The 26505-nt window shown below is 37.6% G+C and overlaps 1 protein-coding gene across 1 annotated transcript; it reads right to left on the reverse strand.

The window, feature by feature from the left end:
• Positions 1-19013: 19013 nt before the first annotated feature.
• On the reverse strand, positions 19014-25932 carry LOC107791859 (3beta,22alpha-dihydroxysteroid 3-dehydrogenase). Its single transcript, XM_016614025.2, has 8 exons — positions 25181-25932; positions 24424-24573; positions 24069-24335; positions 20311-20397; positions 20136-20214; positions 19706-19812; positions 19456-19586; positions 19014-19349 (listed from the first exon to the last, which is right to left on the reverse strand). Exons 1-8 carry the CDS (start codon positions 25709-25711, stop codon positions 19238-19240), a joined length of 1464 nt encoding a protein of 487 aa, XP_016469511.1. The 5' UTR covers positions 25712-25932; the 3' UTR covers positions 19014-19237.
• Positions 25933-26505: the final 573 nt, after the last annotated feature.

The following is a 26505-nucleotide window of genomic DNA, read 5'->3' on the forward strand; positions in this document are numbered from 1 at the left end:
CCTCTAGCTGACTGTGCACGTGGAGTATCAATTGGAATAAAGCTTGTGGCTGGAGTGTTCACATGAAATCCACCCCTCCCAAGTCTGGGACAATCTCTCATGATATGCCTAGTATCACCACACTCATAACAACCCCTCTGAGGTCACGACTGCTCGTACTGAGTCTGTGCCGGATAACTGGAATAACCATTGTAAGAATCTCGTGTCGGTGGTGCATTGTAAACTGGAGCACTCTGAGTAATCTGATGTGTTGACTGCGCTGACCGACTGCTCGAGCCTCGCTATAATGGGTTCTAGCTTAAGAGTAAAACCCACTGAACCCTCTAGATCTTCGAGACCTTTTGGCCTCCTTAGACTCCCTTTCCTCACCTAAAACACCCCCAATCTTCCTTGAAATCTCCACTACTTGTTGAAATGGAGCATTAGTTTGCAACTCTCGAGCCATGCATATTTTAATATCACAATCGAGCCCCTCAATGAATCTGCGGACCCATTCTCTGATTGTAGGAACTAAGATAGGTGCATGACAGGCTAACTCACTGAACCTGATAACATATTCTGACACTGTCATAGTGCCCTGGCGAAACCGTTCAAACTCTGTGTGCCACGCATCTCTGAGAGTCTAGGGAACAAACTCTTTCAAGAACATTTCCGAAAATTGAGCCCAAGTTGGTGGTGTGGCATCGGCTGGTCTACCTTCTTCATAGATTTGCCACCACCGATACGCTGCGCCTGACAGTTGAAATGTAGTAAAGAAAACTTCGCTCACTTCTACAATACCCATGGTGCGGAGAATACTGTGATAATTTTCCAGAAATCCTTGGGCATCCTCTGTAGTTGTGCCATTGAAAGTTGGTGGATCATATTTCTTAAACCTTTCAAGTCTCTTTTATTCTTCATCTGATGCCTCGGGCTTGACCTCAGGCCGAACCGGAATAATAGGTTGTACCGGTACTATACCCGGAACCTGACCAACGTGAACCTGCTGCTCTTGAGTTGTGGTAGGAGTCTGAGCTACTCCCCCAATCTACGGAATGTTTGATGCAACATAGATTAATCCCACCTGAGTTAATGTACCAAAGATGCAACATAGATTAATCCCACCTGAGTTAATGTACCAAAGATACTCAGAAACTGTGCTAAAGTCTCCTGAAGTAATGGGGTAACAACAGGTGCTTCTGGTACCTGTCCTCCAACTGGAGCTACTAGTGACTCCTCAACTGTTATTCTGACAGGTGCTCTAGTCGCAACACGTGCCCTTCCTCGACCTCTACCTCGGCCCCGACCTCTTGCAGCCCTAGTAATATGTGCGGATGCCTGCTTAGCTAACCCAGTAGTATGTGTCCTCACCGTCTGTGAAAGAATGGAGATACAAAGGTTCAAATTCCAAATTCAACAAATTCCGCACGACAGGAATGAAAGAAATGGAAATTCCCTAATAGTTCTGTAGCCTCTCGAAGATAAGTACAGACGTCTCCGTACCGATTCGCAAGAATCTACTAGACTCGTTCGTGACTCGTAGAACCTATGAACCTAGAGCTCAGATACCAACTTGTCAAGACCCAAAATCCCACCACAAGCGTCATGATGGCACCTAGTCTCTAAGACTAGGTAAGCCGATTTTAATTACCTTTTGAAGCCATTTTTTTAAAACTAATAGCGGAAATAATTACAATATACAACCTCCCAAGACTGGTAGTACTGAGTCACGAACTCTACCTGAATACATAGAATGATCACGAGGACCGAATATACAATACTGTTTGATTATAAATTAACAGTACAATGAAATAAAAAGACTCCAAGGAACTGCGACGGCCAAGCAGCTCTACCTTGAATCCTTACGATCCCGCTTTAACTCTACTCAAGTCCGATATCTCCAATACCTGACTCTGCACAAAAATGTGAAGAAGTGTAGTATGAGTACACTACGGTCGGTACCCAGTAAGTATCAAGACTAACCTCAATGGAGTAGAGACGAGGTACAATCAAGACACTCACTAGTCTATTAACGTGTGCATATAATATATAGAATAATAGGAAAAAGATAGCAATAAGGACGTGATAAAATAACCAGTGGTATGCACAACAAGACAACAAGAATACCATAAATATCACTCAACAATTAATAAATACATGTATGCCCAATTAATTCAAGTTTTTCAAATAAATATCCTTCACATATAATTCTTCCAAATAACTCTCTTTCAAATGTAGTTTTCTCAAATAATTATTTTTCAAATATAATTCTTTCAATAAATCATTTTAAATATAATTTCCTCGAATAAATATATTTCAATATAATTCTTTCATATAATTCTTTTTGAATAAAAATCCTTCCAAATAAATATTTTGATCATAATTCTTTAAATTAAAAAGTCACCATGTGAAACCTCATTTCATAATCATAAAAATACGAATCTCAACCCATTTTCATATTTCCACGGCACCCCGTGCCCATAATTAAATCATCATATTTTTCCGGCACCTCGTGCCCTCATTTCATATAACCACTGCACGGACAATTCACGTTTCAAATATCATCATCATTTTATCACAGCACCTCGTACCCACATTTCATATCACAACTGCACAGACAATTCACGTGCCAAATATCCTCATTATTTACTCACGGCACCTCGTGCCCACATTTCATTTTATAATCCGCCTGGCAATAGCCACAAGCTCTCAATTTCAACATAAATCAGATTGTTATCAATTTACCAACAACAAGACAAATTGCACAAGGTAAAAAAATAAACACAAGAAAATCACAACATCACATGAGAATCATCAACACCACAACCCCACATCATCACATATCGTCGCTGACAATAGCCACCCTTATCACTCCTATAGCCACCCTTATCACTCCGCCCAGACAATATCAATAGCCACCCTTATCGCTCATATTGCCACCTTTATCGCTCCGCCCAGATAATATTTCAATAAACACAACAGTGAAATGCCACCCTTATAACCACATAATATCAACGGTGAAATACCACTCTTATCTCCCCAAAATAATAACTCACACAATATAATAATTTACACGGGAAATTAACACGGCAACACAATAAAATCAATTCATATCACCATTTTTCCAATGGCCACAATCAAATTCCAAAGATATAACAAAATTAATTAATTTCACAACAAATAGCCTAAGGCTCCACAAATGTATATAACACCCAAAAACAATCGATAGAGATAGAAATTACTTAGCATAAAACAAAACATTCATTAATACAAATTTAGATAATTATATTAATACTTATTTTTAAGCTCGCTTAAATTAATTATTTTTATAGGAAAATTCATAATGGAATTAATTTTCAAGAAATATTAAACCAACAATACTCACGAAATTTCACAAATATTTCAAGTAACAATCACATCAAATTATAATATAAAAACAAATTCAAAAATAAGGATTTAGGCATGGCAAACAGATGATTTAATAATTTTCCACAATTTTCCAATTTACTACACAATAATGCCTAAGACTTTAATTCAATGCATTTTGCACGTATAAGACCGAGTACCTACCCGTCACCTCGCGTACACGGCTTTTCACATTTCACAAATGGCACATAAGACTCAATACCTAAGGGGTAATTCCCCCACTCGAGGTTAAGCAAGACACTTACCTTTTTGAAGTTAGGTCGATATTCCAAAATAGCTTTCTCACGAGAATTGACCTCCGGACGACTCCAATCTTTCTTGAGCCTTCCTTACATTACTACGAGATTCCGGAAATCCTAGAAACTTCAATATATTTAGAAACATAACAAAAGTGAACTATAATTAGGAAGATTTTCATGGTTTCAGCTCATTTGAGCATTTTATCAATCACTAGGTGTGCAAATTTGGCTACAAGGTTCTTCTACAAGATTTCCTTCATTCCACAACCCAATCTTTACTTATTTGATCTCAACAATCTTTCCACAAACTTTATTAGTATAAGCATATATACATAATACTCTTACACCCTAAAATCATACTCCCAATCATCAATCGTTTACCCCAAACTCGAAATTTGAAGACTAGGGGTTGAATCTTACCTCTTAGATGAAGATATTGTGATTAGCTTCCTTGATTCTTGAAGATTGGATGAATAGAATATTAGGTTCCCTCCTTATCTCTCTAAAATGCTCTTACCTCTCTCTAAAACCCTCAGAAAAACATCCCAAAATAAGCCCCAAAGGCTATTTATCAAAATGGGGTCGGGTTATGAAAATAGAAAAATTAACCCTCCGAACTCAGCTATGCGGTCGCACAATGGACCGCACAATTGGTGTGCGGGTCGCAAAATGATCGCACAAATCGGTGCCCAGAACTGGGCTGTTCTGGACCATTTTGCGACCAGTTTGCGGTCGCATAACCATTTTGCGATTACATAATGGTCGCATAATTGGTCGCAGAATCGCATTCTGTCAGCCTTTGGTAATTTGGTTATAACTTCTTGTAGGAATGTCCAAATGATGAGCGGTTTGAAGTGTTGGAAACTAGATACATAGAACTTTCTTTTGATAGGTAAAAAGATATATAACTCTTCATATCAAGAGAGGTATACTCGTTTGAAGTTAGATCTTATGCGAACTCACTTGAAACTTTAGTCTATTATGAAATTTTCAACTTTAACATTCGATGCCGAAACCTATCGAATCAAGTCCGATTGACCTCAAATTTTGCACACAAGTTATAAGTGATACAATAGACCTATTCTAATTTCCAGAATCGGATTCCAATCTCGTTATCAAAAATTCAATCTTCGATCGAACTTTTCGAAAATCGTCTATTTTCCAACTTTCGCCAAAATGCGTCGAATTATCCTACAGACTTCCAAATCCAAATCTGAACATGCGCCTAAGTCCGAAATCACCATACGAAACTATTGACATCATCAAAATTCTATTCCGAGGTCGTTTGCTTAAAAGTCAACTCTTTGATCAACTCTTTCCATTTAAGCTTCAAAAATGAGAATTTCTCTTTTAATTAAATTCTAAATCTTCCGAAAATCAAACTCGACCACACCCGCGGGTCATAATACATATTATGAAGTTGCCCGGGACCTTAAGTCGTTGAATGGGGCGTTAATTCTTAAAATGATAAGTCGGGTCGTTACACTAATGCCTTATATAATCCTTGTCGGATGAGAAGATCCCTCCTCGTTTTTTGTCATGTTGAAAAACCACTATCTTTATAAAATCTAGCTACCTCTTACTTTCCAAATATTTTTTTCACCAAGTATAATACTACAGACTGTGAATAACAGTGGCATAGTCACCCTATGTCAAGGGTGGTCAAGCGCACACCCTTCGCCGAAAAATTATACTGCATATATAAATTCTATTTTATATGGATATATATATATATATATATATATATATATATATATATATATATATATATATATATATATATATATATATTATATTTGAATACCCTTAACATAGTTGAGTGAGGCAATCCAACGGTTTAGGGTGTTCAAAGTGACATGTTATTCACGGGTTTAAAGTTCTACTCATTTTGTTTGCCAAAACTAAACGGAGACTACCATGTGTGGTCTATTTGATTCTTTTTAAATTTAAAAAACTTTCTAATAAAATAACTCTTAAAACTTAAAATTTGTGTAGAAATAAATAATTAATATTAAAAATAAGTTTTTAACTAAAAGTTATTTCTTAAATAAATTTTATAATTTATAAGTCAAGCTCTACAGAATTTCTTCAACAAAAGCTCCACAAACTACAAATTCTCTCGACTCTCTCTTCCCTTTGGTTTTATTTTTACTTTTATTAGTAAAATTTCTAATGTTGTCTTTTTATTATTTTAAGTTTGATTTATAAAACTATAGTTCTACTAAAAGTGTTTTTATTGTTTAGCTAAATGTTGTATAGTTTGATTTAAAAACTTTGGTACACCATTCATCGACAATAAATAAATAAATAAATAAATAAATTATTGACTTGTTTAAAGTTTGAACACCCTTGGCTGAATTCTTGGCTACGCCATTGGTGAATAGTATTTCTGTGAATGAGCAGAACATATACTTTGCTACTAGTTATTGGGAATAAATGATCCACAAAAATAATATTCACGATAATAAAAGCAAAATATTAATGTAGCACCAAAATATGTAACCAACAAGAATAAAAGAGTGATAGTGAAACTAATATTTTTACGTATAAATTCCTTCTGGAATAGGAAAAAAATTACGATTCCGAGAGGAGTAATTAATATCACTATATCAAAAAAATTTATACTTTGTAGGCATGAGTAAAATACTCTAAAATCACTACAACACTCAAAGGAATAACCCTCTTTTGATAATTTCACCTTAATATAATATCGCTTACACTCTATTTTTCTCACAAACTATTTTCTCATACCATATCCGTGATACTCATGCTGCTTTTGCTCTTATTATTTGTTTTTTTTTAAAGAAATGAACGAAATGGTTCTCTACTTGTAGTGGGGCAGTACTTGATCTCCAAGCTCAAATTAAAGCAAAAGAGAAATGCCTAAAATCCTCCATCACAAACTTCATTTGTTGTCCCCAAGACAAAATGACATCCAAGTCTTTGGCTAATAGGCTCAAGCCTATGTGCTTCATACGCCTCAATCAAATGGGATGGACCCTACAAATCTCTGCTCCAGCCCCATTCACCTGAAAGAGGTAGTATCGACTTCTAATTTGAATATATACGGAAAAGTTCTTTACAAAACTCGAACTTATCTTTAGGTACTACCTTGGTCACATATTAAGAATTCTCACCTGTAGGGATCTTCTTAACCTGCATAGATCCGTACTCTATTTTTTCTCGAATCTAATAATATCTCATGTCGATATGCTTCATTCTTGCATGATACATGGTGTTCTTGCTCAAGTTTATTGCACTTTAACTGTCACAATAAACGACACTCCTTTTGATGTAAGTCATGCTCTTGAAGGAATTGCTTCAACCAGATATATCTTTGCCAACTTCAATAGTGACAATATATTCCGCTTCAATTGTAAAAAGTGCAAAAGATTTGGGTAATCTAACCATAATTGAGTTAAGAACACTTACCCCGATATTTTCTCTGAAAATATCCCAAAAATCATCTCTCCCCAAGCTCCAATTTGTCAAAAATGGAAAATGGGATGAAGTCCCCTGCTTTATAACTATCACGACCCAATTTCCCCTCCGTTTGGGTATCGTGATGGCACCTAGTCTTAAGGACTAGGTAAGCCTAACAATAATTAAAACAACAACATTATTTAAATAGAATCTCTTATAGTTCCCAAAACCGGTAGTACAAGTCATAAGCTCTATAGAGTGTTTGCTAGAAAACTTCTAAATACAACTGTCCAAAAATAAGAATAAACAGTGCAAAACGAAAAGTTGAAGGTGACTCCGAAGCCTGCGAACGCAACGGCAGGTTTACCTTGAGTCTCGGCAAGTTTACCACACAGCTAGCTAACGAACAATTACCTAGATCTGCATAAAAAAATATGCAGAAGAGTAGCATGAGCACACCACAGCGGTGCCCAGTAAGTATCAAGACTAACCTCGGTGAAGTAGTGACGAGGACTAGTCAAGATACCCACTGGTCTAATAAACTGAACAAGCATAAGTATAGGGATGACAGAATATGACATCTATCTAAGGACCCCGCGATATGGCTAATGACATGGCAACTACAATAAGGAAGGAAAAACAGGAAGTAACAGCGGAACACCAGAATAAGACACAGAAGAATGAACGAAAACACAACCCAAATTCAGAAATCACAATACAGTAAAGGCAAGTAATAACTCAGCAACTGCAATAGTTTTCACATCAGTTCTCAGCCAACAACCCCAATAAATTAGTCAAATCCTTCAAGTGTAAACTTTCATCCGTAAGTTTTTAAATTGAGGTCTTTAGAATATAATCCTTTCCAATAAAAAATTATTTTTGAAACATACTTCCTTCAAATAAATATCTTTAAAACATAGTTCTTTCAAGATAAAACCTTTCAAATATAAACTTTTCAAATAATTAGCCTTCAAACATAGTTCTTTCAAGATAAATACTTTTCGAATATAAACTCTTTGAGTAATATCCTTCGAGTATAAGTCACCCTGTGACACCTAAGCATGGAAGATTAGCAGCTCCGAATACAGATATAACCACAGGGGAAATCTATCGGGATACCGTCCCGAAGTTCCGAATAAATTAAGCAAGACAGGGTAGATCTCCCGGAATACGTCCGTAGTCCCAATTTAAATATGCAGTGCTGGGGGATCTCCCGAAATATGTCTGTAGTCCCAATTTAAATATGCAGTGCTAAGGGATCTCTCGGAATACGTCTGTAGTCCCAAAATAAAAATACAGTGCTGGGGGATCTCCCGAAATACGTCCGTAGTCCCAATTTAAATATGCAGTGGTGGGGGATCTCCCGGAATACGTTTGTAGTCCCAATTTAAATATGCAGCGCAAACAACAGAGATAACAACTATAACATGACAGAAACCTCGTACATCACCACAACGAGTACAAAAGAAACAATGACAGAAATGCAAGGTACGACGAGAAAATCAACTCAAGAATTTAAATCGCAAGAACGGTAGAACTCATTCACAAGGAATAACCACAGTAAAGAATGCTAGGCATAGGGAGAACAGCTTAACAAGGGAAAACAAAACAAAAATGTAGCAATAATTCCACAATATTCAAGTCAACAATAAGAAGCCAACACGAGTCAAATAGTTCTAAATAATGGCAAGTCAACTAAGATATAGGTTATCTAAACTCCTTTTGAGGTTGAGCAATTACGAGAAAAATTCAACAATTCAAGTAAGGATAAGCAGCGGAAGATAATCATAACTCCAATTAAGACTAAACATCTATAGGATGAGAAAATAATGATTTCAATTAAAGATAAGCAGTTATGAAAAATATAGCACGGCGATAGAAGAGGTAAAATCTTTGGTTAAGTCGAATAAGGGTCAAATACACAGTAAGAGTGAATCCTAAAGCAATTATCTCTAATCAAAGCATATAGAGGTGAAACTAGCAAATAGAAATTCAAACGTATCAAAAACAACATCATACACAGTGAATATAAGGACATAAGGACCCTAAAAGGCCAACTTTCCACAAATAAGTCCGAGCACACACTCGTCATCTCGCATACACAGACTACAATCAACATAGATGACTCAAATCCTAAGGGGTAGTTCCCCACACAAGGTTATGCAAGATACTTACCTCGAGTCAAGCTCAATCAATCCGTAAGAATGCCCTTTCCACGAATATCTGTCTCTGAATGGCCCAAATCTAGCCCAAAGCAATTACATATCATATTTACAATCATAATAGACTCATCTAATTAATTAAATCAATACTTTAACAAAAATTCCGAAATTCGACACGGGCCCACGTCTCGGAAACAGGTCAAAGTCATAAAATACGAAAAGCTCATTCACTCATAAGTCTAACCATATCGAATTTACTAAAATCTGACACCAAAATCTCATCAAAACCCCAAAATTCGGCCTAAGAACGTTTCTCAATTTTCACCCCAAATCTGAATTTAAATGATGAATTCTAGCATAGATTAGTAGAATATAACCATAAGGGAGTTAAGAATCATTACCCAAAAACTTCCTCCGAAAATCTCTCCAAATTCCGCCTTATACCGAGCTCTCAATCAAATTTGTGAAGTGAACTTCAAACCCTCGAATCTGCCCCTTTTCTGCCCAGTTATTCCGCATCTGCGGACCTTGGGTCGCAGCTGCGATGCCGCACCTGCGGACCTTGGGTCGCAGGTGCGTAAATGACTTAGGAGGGCTGGGTCCACTTCTGCGGAAAAAGGGCCGCACCTGCGAGTGCGCGCCTGCGGACTATTGTCCGCTTCTGCGATCTCCTCCGCGCCTGCGTGAACCTAACGTATCTGCGGGCATCGCATATGCGGAATTCACCTCGCACCTGCGACCCCTAGCACTCTTCCATTTTTCCGCTTCTGCGCTTGCCTCCCCGCATGTGCGATCACGCACCTGCGGTCTCTCCACCGCACGTGCGAAAATGACAGATGCCTGAAGACTTCAGCAGCAACACAAATCCAACTTTTGATCCGTTAAGCACTCGAAACTCACCCGAGCCCCCCCCCCTCCCGGGACCTCAACCAAACATACCAACAAATCCTAAAACACCTTACAAACTTAGTCAAGCCCTCAAATCACATCAACTAATGCTAAAATTACGAATCACCTTCCAATTCAAACTTAAAGAACTTGAAACTTTAAATTCCTACAACCGATGCCGAAACCTATCAAACCACGTCCGAATCACCTCAAATTTTGCACACATATCAAAAATGACACTACGAACCTACAGCCACTTTCGGAAATCCATTCCGAGCTCGATATCAAAATTTCCACTATCAGCCGAAATCGCCGAAAATCTAACTTTCGCCAATTAAAACCTAAATCTACTACAGACCTCCAAAACACATTCCGGACGCGCTCCTAAGCTCAAAATCACTCTACGGAGCTAACGGAGTCGACAGAATTCCATTCTGGATCCGTCTTCACACATTTCCGACTACGGTCCAAATTCTAAGACTTAAGCTCTCATTTAGGGATTATGTGTCCCAAATCATTTCGAATCACCCGATAATTGAATTCAACCACGCACGCAAGTCAAGGCACATAATACGAAGCTGCTCAGGGCCTTATGCCGCCGGACGTAACTTAAATTCTCAAAACGACCGGCCGGGTCGTTACATCCTTCCCCTCTTAAACAAACGTTCATCCTCAAACGTACTAAGAATTGCCTCGAAATCTTCAATCACCGAAAGCACATATTCAACATACACCCACGGGGGACCCCACATTACCCTAATCCACATAAGACTAACGACACCATCCCAACTGTAATTTATCCTTTCTATCAACACCGATAAGCCTTAGAGTCAAAAATTCTCACCTTCCATTTGTCTTCAAAAGACCCAATTCTAAATCCATAACCGATATCAGTCTCAACCAGCTGTAACAACTCATGCCTACACCCACAAGGTACGATCGCACAACAAGACACACCACACATAGGCCCATAATAACATTTCTGATCACAATAGCCCCCGAAATCAAAACCATCACCGGCAATTAGCCTCATATCCATTAGAACCATGTTTCAACCTCCAACACACTGACAACGATGCAAAAAAACACGAAGACCTATTAACTATACACTAGAATCAACAAGTCACAACTAACACCATCGGGTACACACCCCACAAGCAAAAACTCAAGAAGCACATAACGATAATGACTGAATACGTAAAGAGAAACACATAAGAGAAATATCAAACAAGCCCGACAGGCACAACTTTCTAACAATACCATACTACGAATCAATTTTAAATAGGAAAAATCAAAGTATATGAACAAATCACAAGAATCTCATCTTGACATAACTTCCACCGCGGCACGCAGCCCAGCTCAAACATATCAAATCACCTGGAATCACGAGGGTCTCACCCTCAACTCTGAATCACAAGTCGAATACACATCATACCAATGAAAATCTTTCACTAATTTAATTCTGCCAATAAAATCACAACACTTACTAAACCCTCACCCTGGTAGAGTATCAAATTACAAATCGTAACCAATTTACTCAGGAATCACATCAAACCTAGCATAATAGACAACATGAATTCACTTCTAGTCTCAAAACTTTCGATAATGAATAGAAACAAATGATAGACATGGGCTACCACTCATAGAGTCTCCCAATAGGGGTAAACACCTAAACATAATACTAAGTCATGAACTAACCCATAGGTGGGACAACAAATAGGGGAACTCGCCCCGATAAGCAGAACCGAATCAAAATACGAATGGTGCCCCTCTGTAACAAATCAAAAGCATACTTGTATGACATCATCTGGCGCAGTGGCCTCAAGCCTATTATATGAAACACATCAACGGGCCGGGCCTTCCCCTCTTGGGCGCCCTCTACTCGCCTGAATACTCTGCTGTGACACACCTGTCCAAAATCTAGGACAATATCTCACCCTCTGGATGGTATCTCCACACTCGAAGTAACCTTTCTGCTGATGTGGTTGTGGGAACTATGCGGTACGGGTACTCTGAGGCCCATGAGCACCTGACACACTGTGCGAAGCCTGAAGTGCAAACCGAACTGGCTGACCCATAAACCCTCTACCATATCGTACCCTGCCTCCAAAATAAGGACCAGTAGATCTCTCCGGTCTACGAGGCATCCTCACCTCCCCGTCCTCTCTCTCCTGATCTCGCATGTACTCTCTCTCATGGCCCCGCATGTCCTCTATACGGCAAGCAATCACTACCACCTGCTGAAACAAAATATCTGACTCTAACTCCTGAGCCATACTGAACCGAATATCATGCCTGAGTCCCTCAATGAATCTACGGACACACTCTCTAACTGTGGCGACCAAAACAGGTGCATGCCTGGCCAAATCACTGAATCTCACGGCATACTCTACACTGACATAGTGCCCTGGCGCAGCTGCTCAAACTCCGCGTGCCATGTATCTCGACGGAACTGAGGTATAAACTCTCTCAGGAATATCTATGAAAACTGAACCCATGTAAGTGAAGCTAACTCGGCTAGGCTACCTATCTCATATGCCCGCCACCACTGATAAGCCGCTCCCTTAAGCTGGAACATAGTGAAAGCAACCCCACTCGTCTCAACAATATCAATAGTGCGGAGGATGTTATGGCACTCCTCTAGAAAACCCTATGCGCTCTCTGAAGCCAAACCGCTGAATGTAGGAGGGTTATACCTCTTGAACCTTGCAAATCTAAGCTACCCTTCCTCGGATGCTGCTGCTCTGACCATAAGCTAAACTGGAACCACGGCTTGTGTTACCATGACATCTGGAACCTGACCAATGTGAACTCGCTGCTCTGGAGTAAGGGCGGCGGGAGTCTGGGCTCCTCCCCCAGTCTGTGAAGTAACTGGTGCAACCAGAATATCCCCGCCTAAGCCAATATACCAAACATGCTCAGGAACTGTGCTAAAGCCTACTGAAGTCCGAGGGTAATAGCAGGCACCTCCGGTTCTTGCCCCCAACTGGAACTACTGACGGCTCCCCAACTGCTCCTCTAGTAGGTGCCCTAGCTGCGGCACGTGCTCCTCGTCGGCCTCTGCCTATGACCATAGCGGCATCTATTCCAGGGGTAACATCATCAGGAACCGTAGCTCGTGTCCTCACCATTTTTTGAGAGAATGGAACGGTAAATTTAAAACTTCAAGATCAATGAACTCGCACAATAGGAATGAAGGAAGTGAAATTGTCCTAATAGTTCTGTAGCCTCTTGAAGATAAGTACAGATGTCTCTGTACCGATCCGCAAGACTCTACTAAACTCGCTTATGACTCGTAGCACCTATGAACCTAGGGCTCTGATACCAACTTGTCACGACCCAATTTCCCCTTCGTTTGGGTATCGTGATGGCACCTAGTCTTAAGGACTAGGTAAGCCTAACAATAATTAAAACAACAATATTATTTAAATAGAATCTCTTATAGTTTCCAAAACCGGTAGTACAAGTCATAAGCTCTATAGAGTGTTTGCTAGAAAACTTCTAAATACAACTGTCCAGAAATAAGAATAAACAGTGCAAAACGAAAAGTTGAAGGTGATTCCGAAGCATGCGAACGCAGCTGCAGGTTTACCTTGAGTCTCCGCAACAACAGTCCACATAGCTAGCTAACGAACAATTACCTGGATCTGCAAAAAAAAAATATGCAGAAGAGTAGCATGAGCACACCACAGCGGTGCCTAGTAAGTATCAAGACTAACCTCGGTGAAGTAGTGACGAGGACTAGTCAAGACACCCACTAGTCTAATAAACTGAACAAGCATAAGTATAGAGATGACAGAACATGACATCTATCTAAGGACCCCGCGATATGGCTAACGACATGGCAACTGCAATAAGGAAGGAAAAACATGAAGTAACAGCGGAACACCAGAATAAGACACAGAAGAATGAACGAAAACACAACCCAAATCCAGAAATCACAATACAGTAAAGGCAAGTAGTAACTCAGCAGCTGCAATAGTTTTCACATAAGGTCTCAGCCAACAACCCCAATAAATTAGTCAAATCCTTCAAGTGTAAACCTTCACCCGTAAGTTTTTAAATTGAGGTCTTTAGAATATAATTCTTTCCAATAAGAAATTATTTTTGAAATATACTTCCTTCAAATAAATATCTTTCAAACATAGTTCTTTCAAGATAAAACCTTTCAAATATAAACTTTTCAAATAATTAGCCTTCAAACATAGTTCTTTCAAGATAAATACTTTTCGAATATAAACTCTTCAAGTAATATCCTTCGAGTATAAGTCATCCTGTGACACCTAAGCATGGAAGATTTGCAGCTCCGAATACAGATATAACCACAGGGGAAATCTACCGGGATACCGTCCCGTAGTCCCGAATTAATTATGCAAGACAGGGGGATCTCCCGGAATACGTCTGTAGTCCCAATTTAAATATGCAGGGCTGGGTGATCTCCCAAAATACGTCTGTAGTCCCAATTTAAATATGCAGTACTGGGGGATCTCCCGAAATACGTTCGTAGTCCCAAAATAAATATGCAATGCTAGGGGATCTCCCGGAATACGTCTGTAGTCTCAATTTAAATATGCAGTGCTGGGGGATCTCCCGGAATACGTCTGTAGTCCCAATTTAAATATGCAGCACAAACAATAGAGATAACAACTATAACACGACAGAAACCTCGTACATCACCACAACGAGTACAAAAGCAACAATAACATAAATGCAAGGTACGACGAGCAAATCAACTCAAGAATTTAAATCACAAGATAGGTAGAACTCATTCACAAGGAATAACTACAGTAAAGAATGCTAGGCACAAGAGAACAACTTAACAAGGGAAAACAAAACAAAAATGTAGCAACAATTCCACAATATTCAAGTCAACAATAAGAAGCCAACACGAGTCAAATAGTTCCAAATAATGGCAAGTCAACTAAGATATAGGTTATCTAAACTCCTTTTGAGGTTGAGCAATTACGAGGAAAATTCAACAATTAAAGTAAGGATAAGCAGCGGAAGATAATCATAACTCCAATTAAGACTAAACAACTATAGGATGAGAAAGTAATAATTTTAATTAAAGATAAGCAGTTATGAAAAATATAGCACGACGATAGAAGAGATAAAATCTTTGGTTAAGTCGAATAAGGGTCAAATAACCAGTAAGAGTGAATCCTAAAGCAATTATCTCTAATCAAAGCATGTAGAGGTGAAACTAGCAAATAGAAATTCAAACGTATCAAAAACAACATCATACACAGTGAATATAAGGACATAAGGACCCTAAAAGGCCAACTTTCCACAAATAAGTCCGAGCACGCACTCGTCACCTCGCGTACACAGACTACAATCAACATAGATGACTCAAATCCTAAGGGGTAGTTCCCCCACACAAGGTTATGCAAGATACTTATCTCGAGTCAAACTCAATCAATCCGTAAGAATGCCCTTTCCATGAATATCCGTCTCTGAATGACCCAAATCTAGCCAAAAGCAATTACATATCATATTTACAATCATAATAGACTCATCTAATTAATTAAATCAATACTTTAACAAAAATTTCGAAATTCGCCCTAAAAAGTCGACATGGGCCCACGTCTCGGAATCGGGTAAAAGTCATACAATACGAAAGCTCATTCACTCACGAGTCTAACCATATCGAATTTACTAAAATCCGACACCAAAATCTCATCAAAACCCCAAAATTCGGCCTAAGAACTTTTCTCAAATTTTCACCCCAAATCCGAATTTAAACGATGAATTCTAACATAGATTAGTGGAATATAACCATAAGGGAGTTAAGAATCATTACCCAAAAACTTCCTCCGAAAATCTCTCCAAATTCCGCCTTCTACCGAGCTCTCAATCAAATTTGTGAAGTGAACTTCAAACCCTCGAATCTGCCCCTTTTCTGCCCAGTTATTCTGCATCTGCAGACCTTGGGTCGCACCTGCGACGCCGCACCTGCGGAATTTCCTTCGAAGGTGCAGAAACGACTTAAGAGGGCTGGGTCCACTTCTGCGAAAAAAGGGCCTCACCTGCGAGTGCGCGCCTGCGGACTATTGTCCGCTTCTGCAATCTCCTCCGCTCCTGCGTGACCCTAACGCATCTGCGGGCATCGCAGATGCGGAATTCACCTCGCACCTGCGACCCCTGGCACTCTTCCATTTTTCCTCTTATGCGCTTGCCTCCCCACATGTGCGATCACGCACCTGCGGTCTCTCCACCGCATGTGCGAAAATGACAGATGCCTGAAGACTTCAGCAGCAACACAAATCCAACTTTTGATCCGTTAAGCACTCGAAACTCACCCGAGCCCCTCCGGGACCTCAACCAAACATACCAACCAATCCTAAAACACCATACAAACTTAGTCGAGCCCTCAAATCACATCAACTAATGCTAACATCACGAATCACCTTCCAATTCAAACTTAAAGAACTTGAAACTTTAAATTCCTACAACCGATGCCGAAACCTATCAAACCACGTCCGAATGACCTCAAATTTTGCACACAGGTCACAAATGACACTGCAAACCCACAACCACTTTCGGAAATCCATTCCGAGCTCGATATCAAAATTTTCACTATCGGTCGAAATCGCCGAAAATCTAACTTTCGCCAATTCAAGCCTAAATCTACTACAGACCTCCAAAACACATTCCGGACGCGCTCCTAAGCTCAAAATCACTCAATGGAGCTAACGGAGTTGACAGAATTCCATTCCAGATCCGTCTTCACACAGTTCCGACTATGGTCCAAATTCTAAGACTTAAGCTCTCATTTAGGGACTAAGTGTCCCAAATCACTTCGAATCACCCGATAATTGAATTCAACTACGCATGCAAGTCAAGGCACATAATACGAAGCTTCTCAGGGCCTTATGCTGCCGGACGGGACTTAATTCTAAAAACCACTGGTCGGGTCGTTACACTCCCGTAGTACCTCTCAGGTACCTGCGTATCCACTTGACCGTTCCCCGATGTTCTTTTCCAGGATTTTTAAGGAACCTGCTAACAACACCAACTGCACGAGTAATATCAAGTTTGGTACATACCATTACATATATCAGGCTTCCGACTTCTAAGAATAAGGAACTCTGGCTATGCTCTCTTTGTATTCCATTGTTGTAGGATACATCTTCTGGCTCAACTTTATATGACTAGAAAACGACGTGCTAACGGGCTTAGAACTCTTAATATTGAAGCGTTCCAGTACATATTCAATGTGCTTCTCCTGAGATAACCACAACTTTCTGCTTGTTCGTTCCCCAATAATTTTCATCCCTAGAATTTGTTGTGTTAGGCTCGTGTCAAATGACTTGGATAAATCTCCCTTCAACTTGGCAATCAACTCTTTGTTTGTCCTACAATTGACATGTCATCCACATATAATAACAAAATAATAATATTGTTGTCAGAAAATCTTTTGAAGTATACACATGATACTGAAAAGGTCTTTGTGTACGTTTGGCTTTTTATAAATGGGTCAAACTTCATGTACCACTGCCTTGGTGTCTGCTTGAATTCATAGATTCTCATTCAATTTGTACACCATATGTTCCTTTTCAGCTACTTCAAATTCTTGTGGAAGCTCCATATAAATCTCCTCATCTAAATCTCCTTGAAGAAATACATTTTGCACATCCAACTTTTTACCACCAATCGAAACTTTTTACCGGTTTATCAAGATCTAGAGTAGATGCTAAGCTCAAAATTATTCCAATAGAAACCATTTAAATAACAAATAAGAAAAAATCGTCAAAATCAATACCTTTCTTCTGTTCGAAGTTTTTTACCGCCAATCTAGCTTTGTATCTGACCAAGTTGCCTTTTTTCTCTTTCTTGAGTTTTAAAGATCCACTTGCACTTGAATGGTCTTTTATCATTCGGAAGTTCGACGAGCTAGTATGTGCCATTTTTCCATAGAAATTTCATCTGGTCTTGCATGACTTTCATTACTGGTTCTTTTCTAGATGGAATAACACTTTCTTATGACTTTCTGGCCTCCCATCACTTATGAGTACATACTCCGAGGAACTGTACTTGGATGACTACCTTTTGCCATTCTGATTTCCTCAAAGGTTGAGATTGCCTCTCTATTGAAAGTTTTGCATAATAAAGTTGCCGCTAGATTTAGTAGGCGTTTGGACATAAGAATTGTAAAATTCCGGAAAAAAGTGAATTTTTTTTCAAGTGAAAATGATATTTGAAAACTAGAGTTATGTTTGGATATGAATATAATTTTGGGTTGTTTTTGAAATTTTGTGAGTGATCTGAGTGAAAATTTTGAAAAATAATTTTTTTGAGTTTTTTAAATTTTCTAAAAATTTCAAAATCCATCTTCAAGTGAAAATTTAAAAATTTATGAGTCAAACACTAATTTCGAAAAAAAGTAAAAAAATTTCGAAAAAAAGTAAAATTTTTCTTATGTCCAAACGGGCTCTTAGTTGCACAATACTTTCTTGCTAAATGCTCCTCTATTAGTCTACATGCGCTCTGTCCTCAAATTTAACACAAGTGTACTGCAACTCAACTTTTAAGGTTCAAATATAACACTAGTGTTGAATTGTAATTCAATTTTTAAGGTTCTATTTACTAGTATTTGTTACCATTTTAATGAATTTTTACGCATTTTGAATGTACATTTGAATCTAGTACCATAACGTTGAATACGCCCCTGGTGCACACGCTCTCACCCTGGCCCATAGCTAGTACGCAATTTCATAGCTCGCCTTTGGCAACCTACTGAAATTTCTTACATGCTTGTGTTCATTTACATTTCGAAACCATTAAGTTTGCTCTTATTTAGGATTCATGAGGAAGGGAACAAAAAGGTAATATACTGGTCTCTGCTGACAATTTCCTGCCCTTTACATTATAACTACTAGCTCAAAAAAATAAATAAACCAACAAATAAAATCTTCCTGATTTCCCTTTCATTCATAGCAAAGGAATGTGACTTCTGTCTCAATTCACTACAAAATAATTTAATTTCCTATGTATATGCTCGACCTATATACCATTGTCTTATTAATTTTCATGCAATTTCATTCACTACCACTTTGCTTCCTACAATCTCAGGTGCCTTTCTACTCCTCTCTTCTCCTCTCTGCTAACACGGATGCCTCATTCTTTACATGGGTCAAACAAGCTTCGACGTTGGACGATAATTGGATATCGCTTCTGCATCCTTGTCGTCGGGAAGAAAACTAATTTATCTGGTTCAGCCGGAACCCAACTGTAAAGCAAAAATTTGCACCAACAAAACCGGTCTCTACACTTCAGAAAAAATCGAAAAATTTGTGTTTTTGGAAAATGATGTCTACATAGCAAAGCGAACGTACCTATAACGAGTCACTAAATGGTGAAGGAAAACACACAGCTCTACTCTAGCAAGCTCATAACCAGGACAACGCCGTGGTCCTCCGCCAAATGGTGTGAATACATTAGGTGAGCTTGTTGATCCTGCATTACTCTGTTTACAGAAGTTTTGGTAAATGTTTATTCATGTAAGTCAACGTTTTCCTTTTCTTTATTTTGGTAACTGGGGAGTTCAGGTAGTCGTAAAAGAGAGATACGGACATAGTAACGCACCTGCCACCTCCACGGATCGAATGTACGGGCATCTTTGAAATGTTCATGATCTAGATGAACAGCTCGGAAACAAGCAAAAACCTTCCAACCTTTTGGAATAGTATAACCTGAAAGGATATCACAAGATTCAATCAATTAGATCAAGTACCAAATATTGATCATATGAAAAACATAACAATGGTCTTGTCATGACTAAAAAAGTGCATATAGTAATTGAAGTAATCATAGGCCTGGTCGACCCCCAAATTCATGACATTAGAAGAGAATATGCTATTGATTGTTAGATGCACAACTCAATTTACTTTTCACATGTAACATTCCATAGCACTTCTCTTGATTTCAAAATGACGCAGTCATATCGGAAGTGCCATGTTACACACATTGAGAGGGAAATCGCCCCTTTTCACAAACAAGAAGACGAGCATCTTACCTTTGATGTTGATATCGGTCATAGTTCTCCTGAATACTCCGCTAATTATGTTACCAACTCGTAGAGTTTCATTAACAACCTGAACATAAAAACATAGACGTATATCATGAGGGCTGAACGGATAAGAAAATTTGAGCTAAATAATATGAGTTAATTTGTTAAATAAAGCACTTACACATTGAGTGAAGGGCATGGATTTGTAGTCTTCCCACAGTAGAGACTCAACTTTACCTTTTTTTAACCTGATCTCCTCGTGCTCCTCCTGCCAAAACAAGTTTTAATTATAAATCAATAATTTATCTTTGCTAAATTCTTGGCTAATATTGTGTTTAAAAAATATATATTGTTTCCTCCTCTATTAAATAAATATGATCCAGTCTTGTGATCAATAATGCTCCCCTTTTCAGTTGATATAGGCAAGTTCTTAAAATAATGACTTGAAAGCGAGAGAGTAAATTAAGTAATGTTAAAATATCAAACCACATTAGAATTATATAAAGCAACGACGAGACAGTTTTAAAGGGACTTGAGTTTTTTAGGATAGAGTAAGAAAGAACAAAGGTCAGAGTTATTGGGAGGAGGTAATACGAAAGGAAAAGATAAAAATGGCGGGCATGTGGCTGCAATTAATACAGAGCAGACAATAGACACAACCCTCCTAAGAAATTAGGAATCAGATTGAGAACTCAGCTACGTTAGCGTTGGTTCAAATTCACCAATATGCTGTCTACTTTTTCTGACTTCTAATTTACAACCCCTCGAAATCAGCATACACCTTTTTCCTAAAGTTTTCCCTTTTTCAACTTACAATCGTCTAAATCAATTACTCCTCTTATTTGAGAGAGCACCAAGTTTAAAAAAAATATGAAGATTTATATAAATTGTAATATATGTGTGACTATAGTTCCTTTATAATTTATAGTCTTAAACATGATACAGTCTTTGTATGGTTATGGCTATAAGAGCTTTTCATTGAAAGTTTAATTATTTTAAAATCAAAAAGTGACTATTCTTTTTCAAACGAATTAAAAAGAAAATAGATTCACATAAATTAAAATAAAAGGAGTAAAAAAGGTTAAGTTCATAAAGAGAATCCTAATGAGAGTAATTAAAACGGTTAAGAAGCCACAAAAACATTAATCAATTGTGCATAATAAAAGAGAGTTTAGCTTCTATACAGAGTTAGGATTCGAAATTAGTATCTTCGAAATTTTAGTCTTTTTAAGTTATTGAGTTTTAAATTAATAATTTACATATTTTTAATGAATTTCTTCAGACAAATACAGAGCTTGAACCAAAGTTACTAGATTCGACCGAACCCGTAACTGACATTGCTAGCTCCGCTTATGCTTCTATACACTAACAATACAAAAAATATTTAGACACTACTACGATATCATCAAACAAATAATTACATGTAATTGCACATAATAAATTATATATATATATATATATAGAAAAAAGACAATAGGTTACAACACGTAAAATTGATGGTGTGTAACTAAATAACCCAATTTATTAGATAAAAATATTAAAGAGAAAATAAAAAAACAAACATAGGCGTGCAGAAGTATGTTCAGACTTTAAAGAGAAGGCAACATCATTTTGTCCAGTGGTTGTATCCCTAGTTATCCGGTTATTTCCTTTATTCGACAGAGCATAGACCAGATGCTTCTGCTTTTCTTTGACTATTCTCCTCTTTACCTGACTACTTTCACCCCCTAACTTTTGACTATAGGTCACATGTCTTAGTACATGTAGCTATACTCTCCATTGAATATTTAACTCTCAAAAAATATTTTAATACCCAAGGATGTGGCACAGTCGATGGGGCCGGAGAGGTCTTGGGTTCAAGTACTGAGTATAGAAAAATCTTTAGTAGGGAACGTTTTCTCCTAATAGAGCCCTACGCGATGCGAATTCGGATATAATCGGACTCCAATACGGGTACCGGAAACCGGGTGAAAAATCAAAAAAAAAAAGGAGAAATTCAAAAATAGCCAGATTTACAAGTGGTAATTGAAAAATAGCCACAATTTCAAAAATAATCGAAATTTAACCACTTTTCATTTAAGATAAATCTGAACGAAAACACTATTCAAAATCCGGAACATAGTCCAGCATAATATACCGGTCCATCATATAATATGCTGAAAGTTCATACACAAGTGCTTCAATCTCCGGTATATTTATGCTGGAACTTCCGCGTGTTAGAGTTCCAGCATAATATGCTAAAAGTTCATACACAGATGCACCAATCTCCAGTATATTATGTTGGACCGGTCTATGTTGCAACAAAATAATGGCTATTTTTCAATGACTGTGCAAACACTGACTATTTTTGAATTACCAGTGCGAAAACTGACTAGCACGTGCTATTTTTACAAAAAAAAATAATAATAATTAACAACTTTGTGTACCGGTTTACCTGACACATTCAAACAATTTTTGAATACAACTTTCTCTTTAAATATTTTAAATTATAAAAGTTGTAATTTATATTATCTCCGTCTTAATTTACGTGATACCGTTAGAATTTTCAAAAGTTAAATTTCTTAACTTTGACCTCAAATTTGGACATAAATTTTAAAATCTTTTAAAATAGAATTTACATATTTAAAAACTACATAAAAAGTATTATAAGTCACAATAATGAATAATTCAAAATATTTAAAAGGCATATGAACAAAAAATTACAGTAAAAAAGAACTCAATTTATGTTATGTTCTATTGGTTAATATAAATGTGAATAATAAGGTGGAAATATGGGAATATATGTTAATGCGTCAATTCTTTTTTGTATTTCAAGTAAAAACACATGAATAAAAGATCTCCATGTTAGGCTCGCAGGGGTCCCAAGTGCATTCAATATCCACTTATCTTTTTGTGTTGTGTGTGTCACATAATACCAGCAATTACCAATAAAATAATACATGCAAATTAAGATAAAGTAATGGGGCATATTGATATTTCTAGAAAGGGTATTGAATTCAATGAGGTATGTGGTACGAACTTGGATGCACGTGTGATGTTGATACAACAAAGAGTCTAGCTAGGGACACATGGGGCTACCAAACAATCCTTTTTCTTGAGTATACCAATTGCCAATCTCTCTACTTTGTCGGCCACAAAGGCCAATTTATGAAATGATATTCATTTATTGTAGTTTAATTATTCTAATTACATACTAACCCTTTTATTCCTATAAAAATTAGCTACAAGATTCGCGTATCTCATTTTGAATTTAAATATACTAAGAGTAGGGAAAAGGTCGAACTGAAACATGCATCCGAGGAACATAGCATATGCTGAAGTATTTTTTTTTCTTTTACTAATACTGAAAGCAAGTGAATATATTGAAATAAAAAACGAGGAATTGGAGGAAAATTCGGATAAGAGGCACCAGCTAAGAGACAAACCCCCTCCCCTCCCCTCCCCACCCCAAGAAAAAAAGAGAAATATACTTTAGAATTTAAAATATTGCTTTACAAATTAAATAAGTCAAAAGGTGGCGCGATTTTAGTTTCTCGAGTACTGAATCTAGCAAAAGGTCAATAAAGAATTACGTAGATCAAAGGTTTTTGGTTGTAAGGGGAGACTACCACTTTCGAAGAGAATATGAGGACTTAAAATTTTGGGGGAGAAATTATTCCTTGGGTTTGTACTGTGTTGAAATTGATGCCAAGTGTTTAGTTGTAGGCGGCGGGGGCGAGGAATGAGTGGAGAGATCCTCTCCATAATTTGCTTGGATGAGAATTTAGATAAGAAGATAATTCATCTACTACTATTGAAGAAGAAAAACAGGACCAACATGTGTTAGCAACTTTAGGGTCCACTACTCAAAATTCATGATTATTTAGGACTCCATCTTATTATGTTTCAAAAAGATGGTTATTTTTTATATTTAATAACTTTAGGAGTGATGGTTCATACCTTGAGGAGGGAAAGAGCATGGGGTGTCTCAGTAAGGAATTTGACAGCAAGGGTCATAATAGTAGAGGTAGTTTCATAGCCAGCCACAAGCAAAGCCAGCATAAAATCCACTATTTCCTCATCCGAAAATCCATCTCCTTCTACGCCGTCCCCTTCAAACAACGCCTCCAACATATCATTCTTTAATCTCTCTCCTCCTTCTCCTTCTCTCTCTTTTCTCCTCTCTCTTACCACTAATCCCAACGCCTCCGCCACCTTCCTTCTCGCCTGAAATTAAATAACAACAACTAATTAATACTATATTGTATTAAGTAATAATATTCTCCTCCAAAAGCATAACAAAAACTCAATTTACTTGAATGGCCTTGCGGTAGGTAGAAGAGAAGAAGGGCAAAGGAATGGTGAAGAAGCCTTCAATCACAAGCATGTACTCTTTCATCAGCTTCTCTGTCCACTCGCATGGATCTAAACTCATCAGCTGCTTCACTGTTAGATTAAACGTTATCTGCACATTTCCAACATCCATCACTTGTTAATACTAACTTTAGAACAAAATAATAAAGACACATAATAAAAAGTAAAGATCGAGCCAAGGAGAATGATAACATCCATCACATTCTTTCTAATGGACATGCACATGTGGTTTTATGCTTTCATGATAATTTATGCGGCCCTGTTTACTTATTACATGCATAATAATACTAATATATAGTATACTTTTGCTAGCTCCTTTTGTATACACTAAAGTTAGTCGAACTTGTGATACCCCACCAACACCAAGCATATGAAATCTGACTCATCTATCCATTTCTTTATTCTCTAAGCCAATAAAACTCATATCTCCTTTTTTGCTTGGCATGCGCCGCTTACATTTTTGGTATAGAAAAATCGATACTCCCTTGGTCTTTTATATTTTTGGTATTTGCAAACTCATTTATTTACTAATAGCTTAATCAAAAAGAGTTTTTCACTAAAGTACACTTATCTCTCTCTTTTACTTGAATATTTTTTACTAAATTATTATTATTATATGCCTTTTTGGAATGGTAACGATAAAAATTTTAAAAATTAATTATTTAATGACAAATATTTTGTAGGACGATATTGATTACCTTCTTGGCCTCTTCCATGAGGAAGACACGACCGGTCCAGGAATCCAAATTAAGCCTAACCAACCGGTCTATATCGGCCAACAAATGGTCCTTAAGAATGGAAGAATTAGCAAAACTCATGGTCAAAGAATGCATTCTTTTATGAAGACTGCCTCTCATAAGCAACAACGAATGCTTTCCTAGCAAATTCTGTAACGAACTCGGATAGCTAGATTCGAAGAGCCGGCCTTCATTCTGCAAAATGAACCGGTTCGTCTCCGGGTCAGTCGAGAAAACCGTCGGTTCACCAAATACATGGGTGGTGAAAATATTGCCGTATTTAGCAATCCGGTCATCGATGAACGGCTCCGGGTTTTCGGTTTTATAGGCGGAGATTAGCTGGAGGGTTTCTCCGATAAAAGGGAGGCCGAGTGTTCCCGGCGGGAGACGGATTTTACGGCGGCGAAAATGGGCGGCCGCCGCTGCCCGGAGGAGAAGAAAGGTGATAAGAGAGATGGAGAAAGAGAGGAAAAGATAGATAATTAAGTCCATGTTTTATTTGTTGTGTTGTTTCACATAGAGGAGTAGCAGTAGTATAGAAAATGGTTTGTGGGTGGGTTCTTATGTAGTAGTAGCAGTAGTAATAGTGAGGGAGTGAAGGGTGAAAACATTTGGAAAATGAGAAATAGAAGGTTATTAATGGAGAAGATAGAGAGAGAATCTACCATGAAATCTAGGGGAAAGAAAGAGAATGTGATAGGGGTGGATCAAGGCTTGGGATGGCAACACATTAATTTATTTTATAGAATGGGATATTTTTCCTTTTTTAGTGGAAAGACTTTTTAATACTACTATTATAATGTTACTTATTGTGTGTCCTCCTTTTAAGGTTATTGATTAGTCTTTGTATAGAAAACTATCTATAGTTGCATTTAAATGACCTTATGATACAAATTCTTTTCCAATTAATGTCTAGAACTTATACCCATTTTTCCTTTTTCTCTATCCCTTTATACATTTTTCCATTATGTCTCTTTTCCTTTCCTATTTTATTATGAACATGTTTTTAAATTTTAAATGGATGATTTTGTCCTAGAAATAATGAATTAGTACTAACATTTTGAATGGAATTGCCGAGTAATCAAGAGATCACCAAAATGTACCAGTCACAAACATAATTCAATAACGTACAATTAAATTTTATGTTTTAATTAACTATGTAAGTGAAGATTGTTATTGACAGTGACGCAATACGCACGTTAATAAAGTTAAATATTTTCATGTTTTATTTATTTGCAGATTGAATTCAAGAAGCTATATTTGTAACAAGGGCGGGGCGGCTTTAG

Source organism: Nicotiana tabacum, chromosome 4 (assembly GCF_000715075.1).
Source record: "Nicotiana tabacum cultivar K326 chromosome 4, ASM71507v2, whole genome shotgun sequence".
Lineage (NCBI taxonomy): Eukaryota > Viridiplantae > Streptophyta > Magnoliopsida > Solanales > Solanaceae > Nicotiana > Nicotiana tabacum.

Excerpts from the sequence above, each read along its gene's own strand:
- LOC107791859 (XM_016614025.2), bottom strand. The coding sequence starts at position 25,711 with ATGGACTTAATTATCTATCTTTTCCTCTCTTTCTCCATCTCTCTTATC. Across the intron at positions 19,813-20,135 it reads GACCGATATCAACATCAAAG|GTTATACTATTCCAAAAGGT; the intron begins GTAAGATGCTCG and ends ATATCCTTTCAG. Across the intron at positions 19,350-19,455 it reads CATTTAGTGACTCGTTATAG|TTGGGTTCCGGCTGAACCAG; the intron begins GTACGTTCGCTT and ends TTTGCTTTACAG.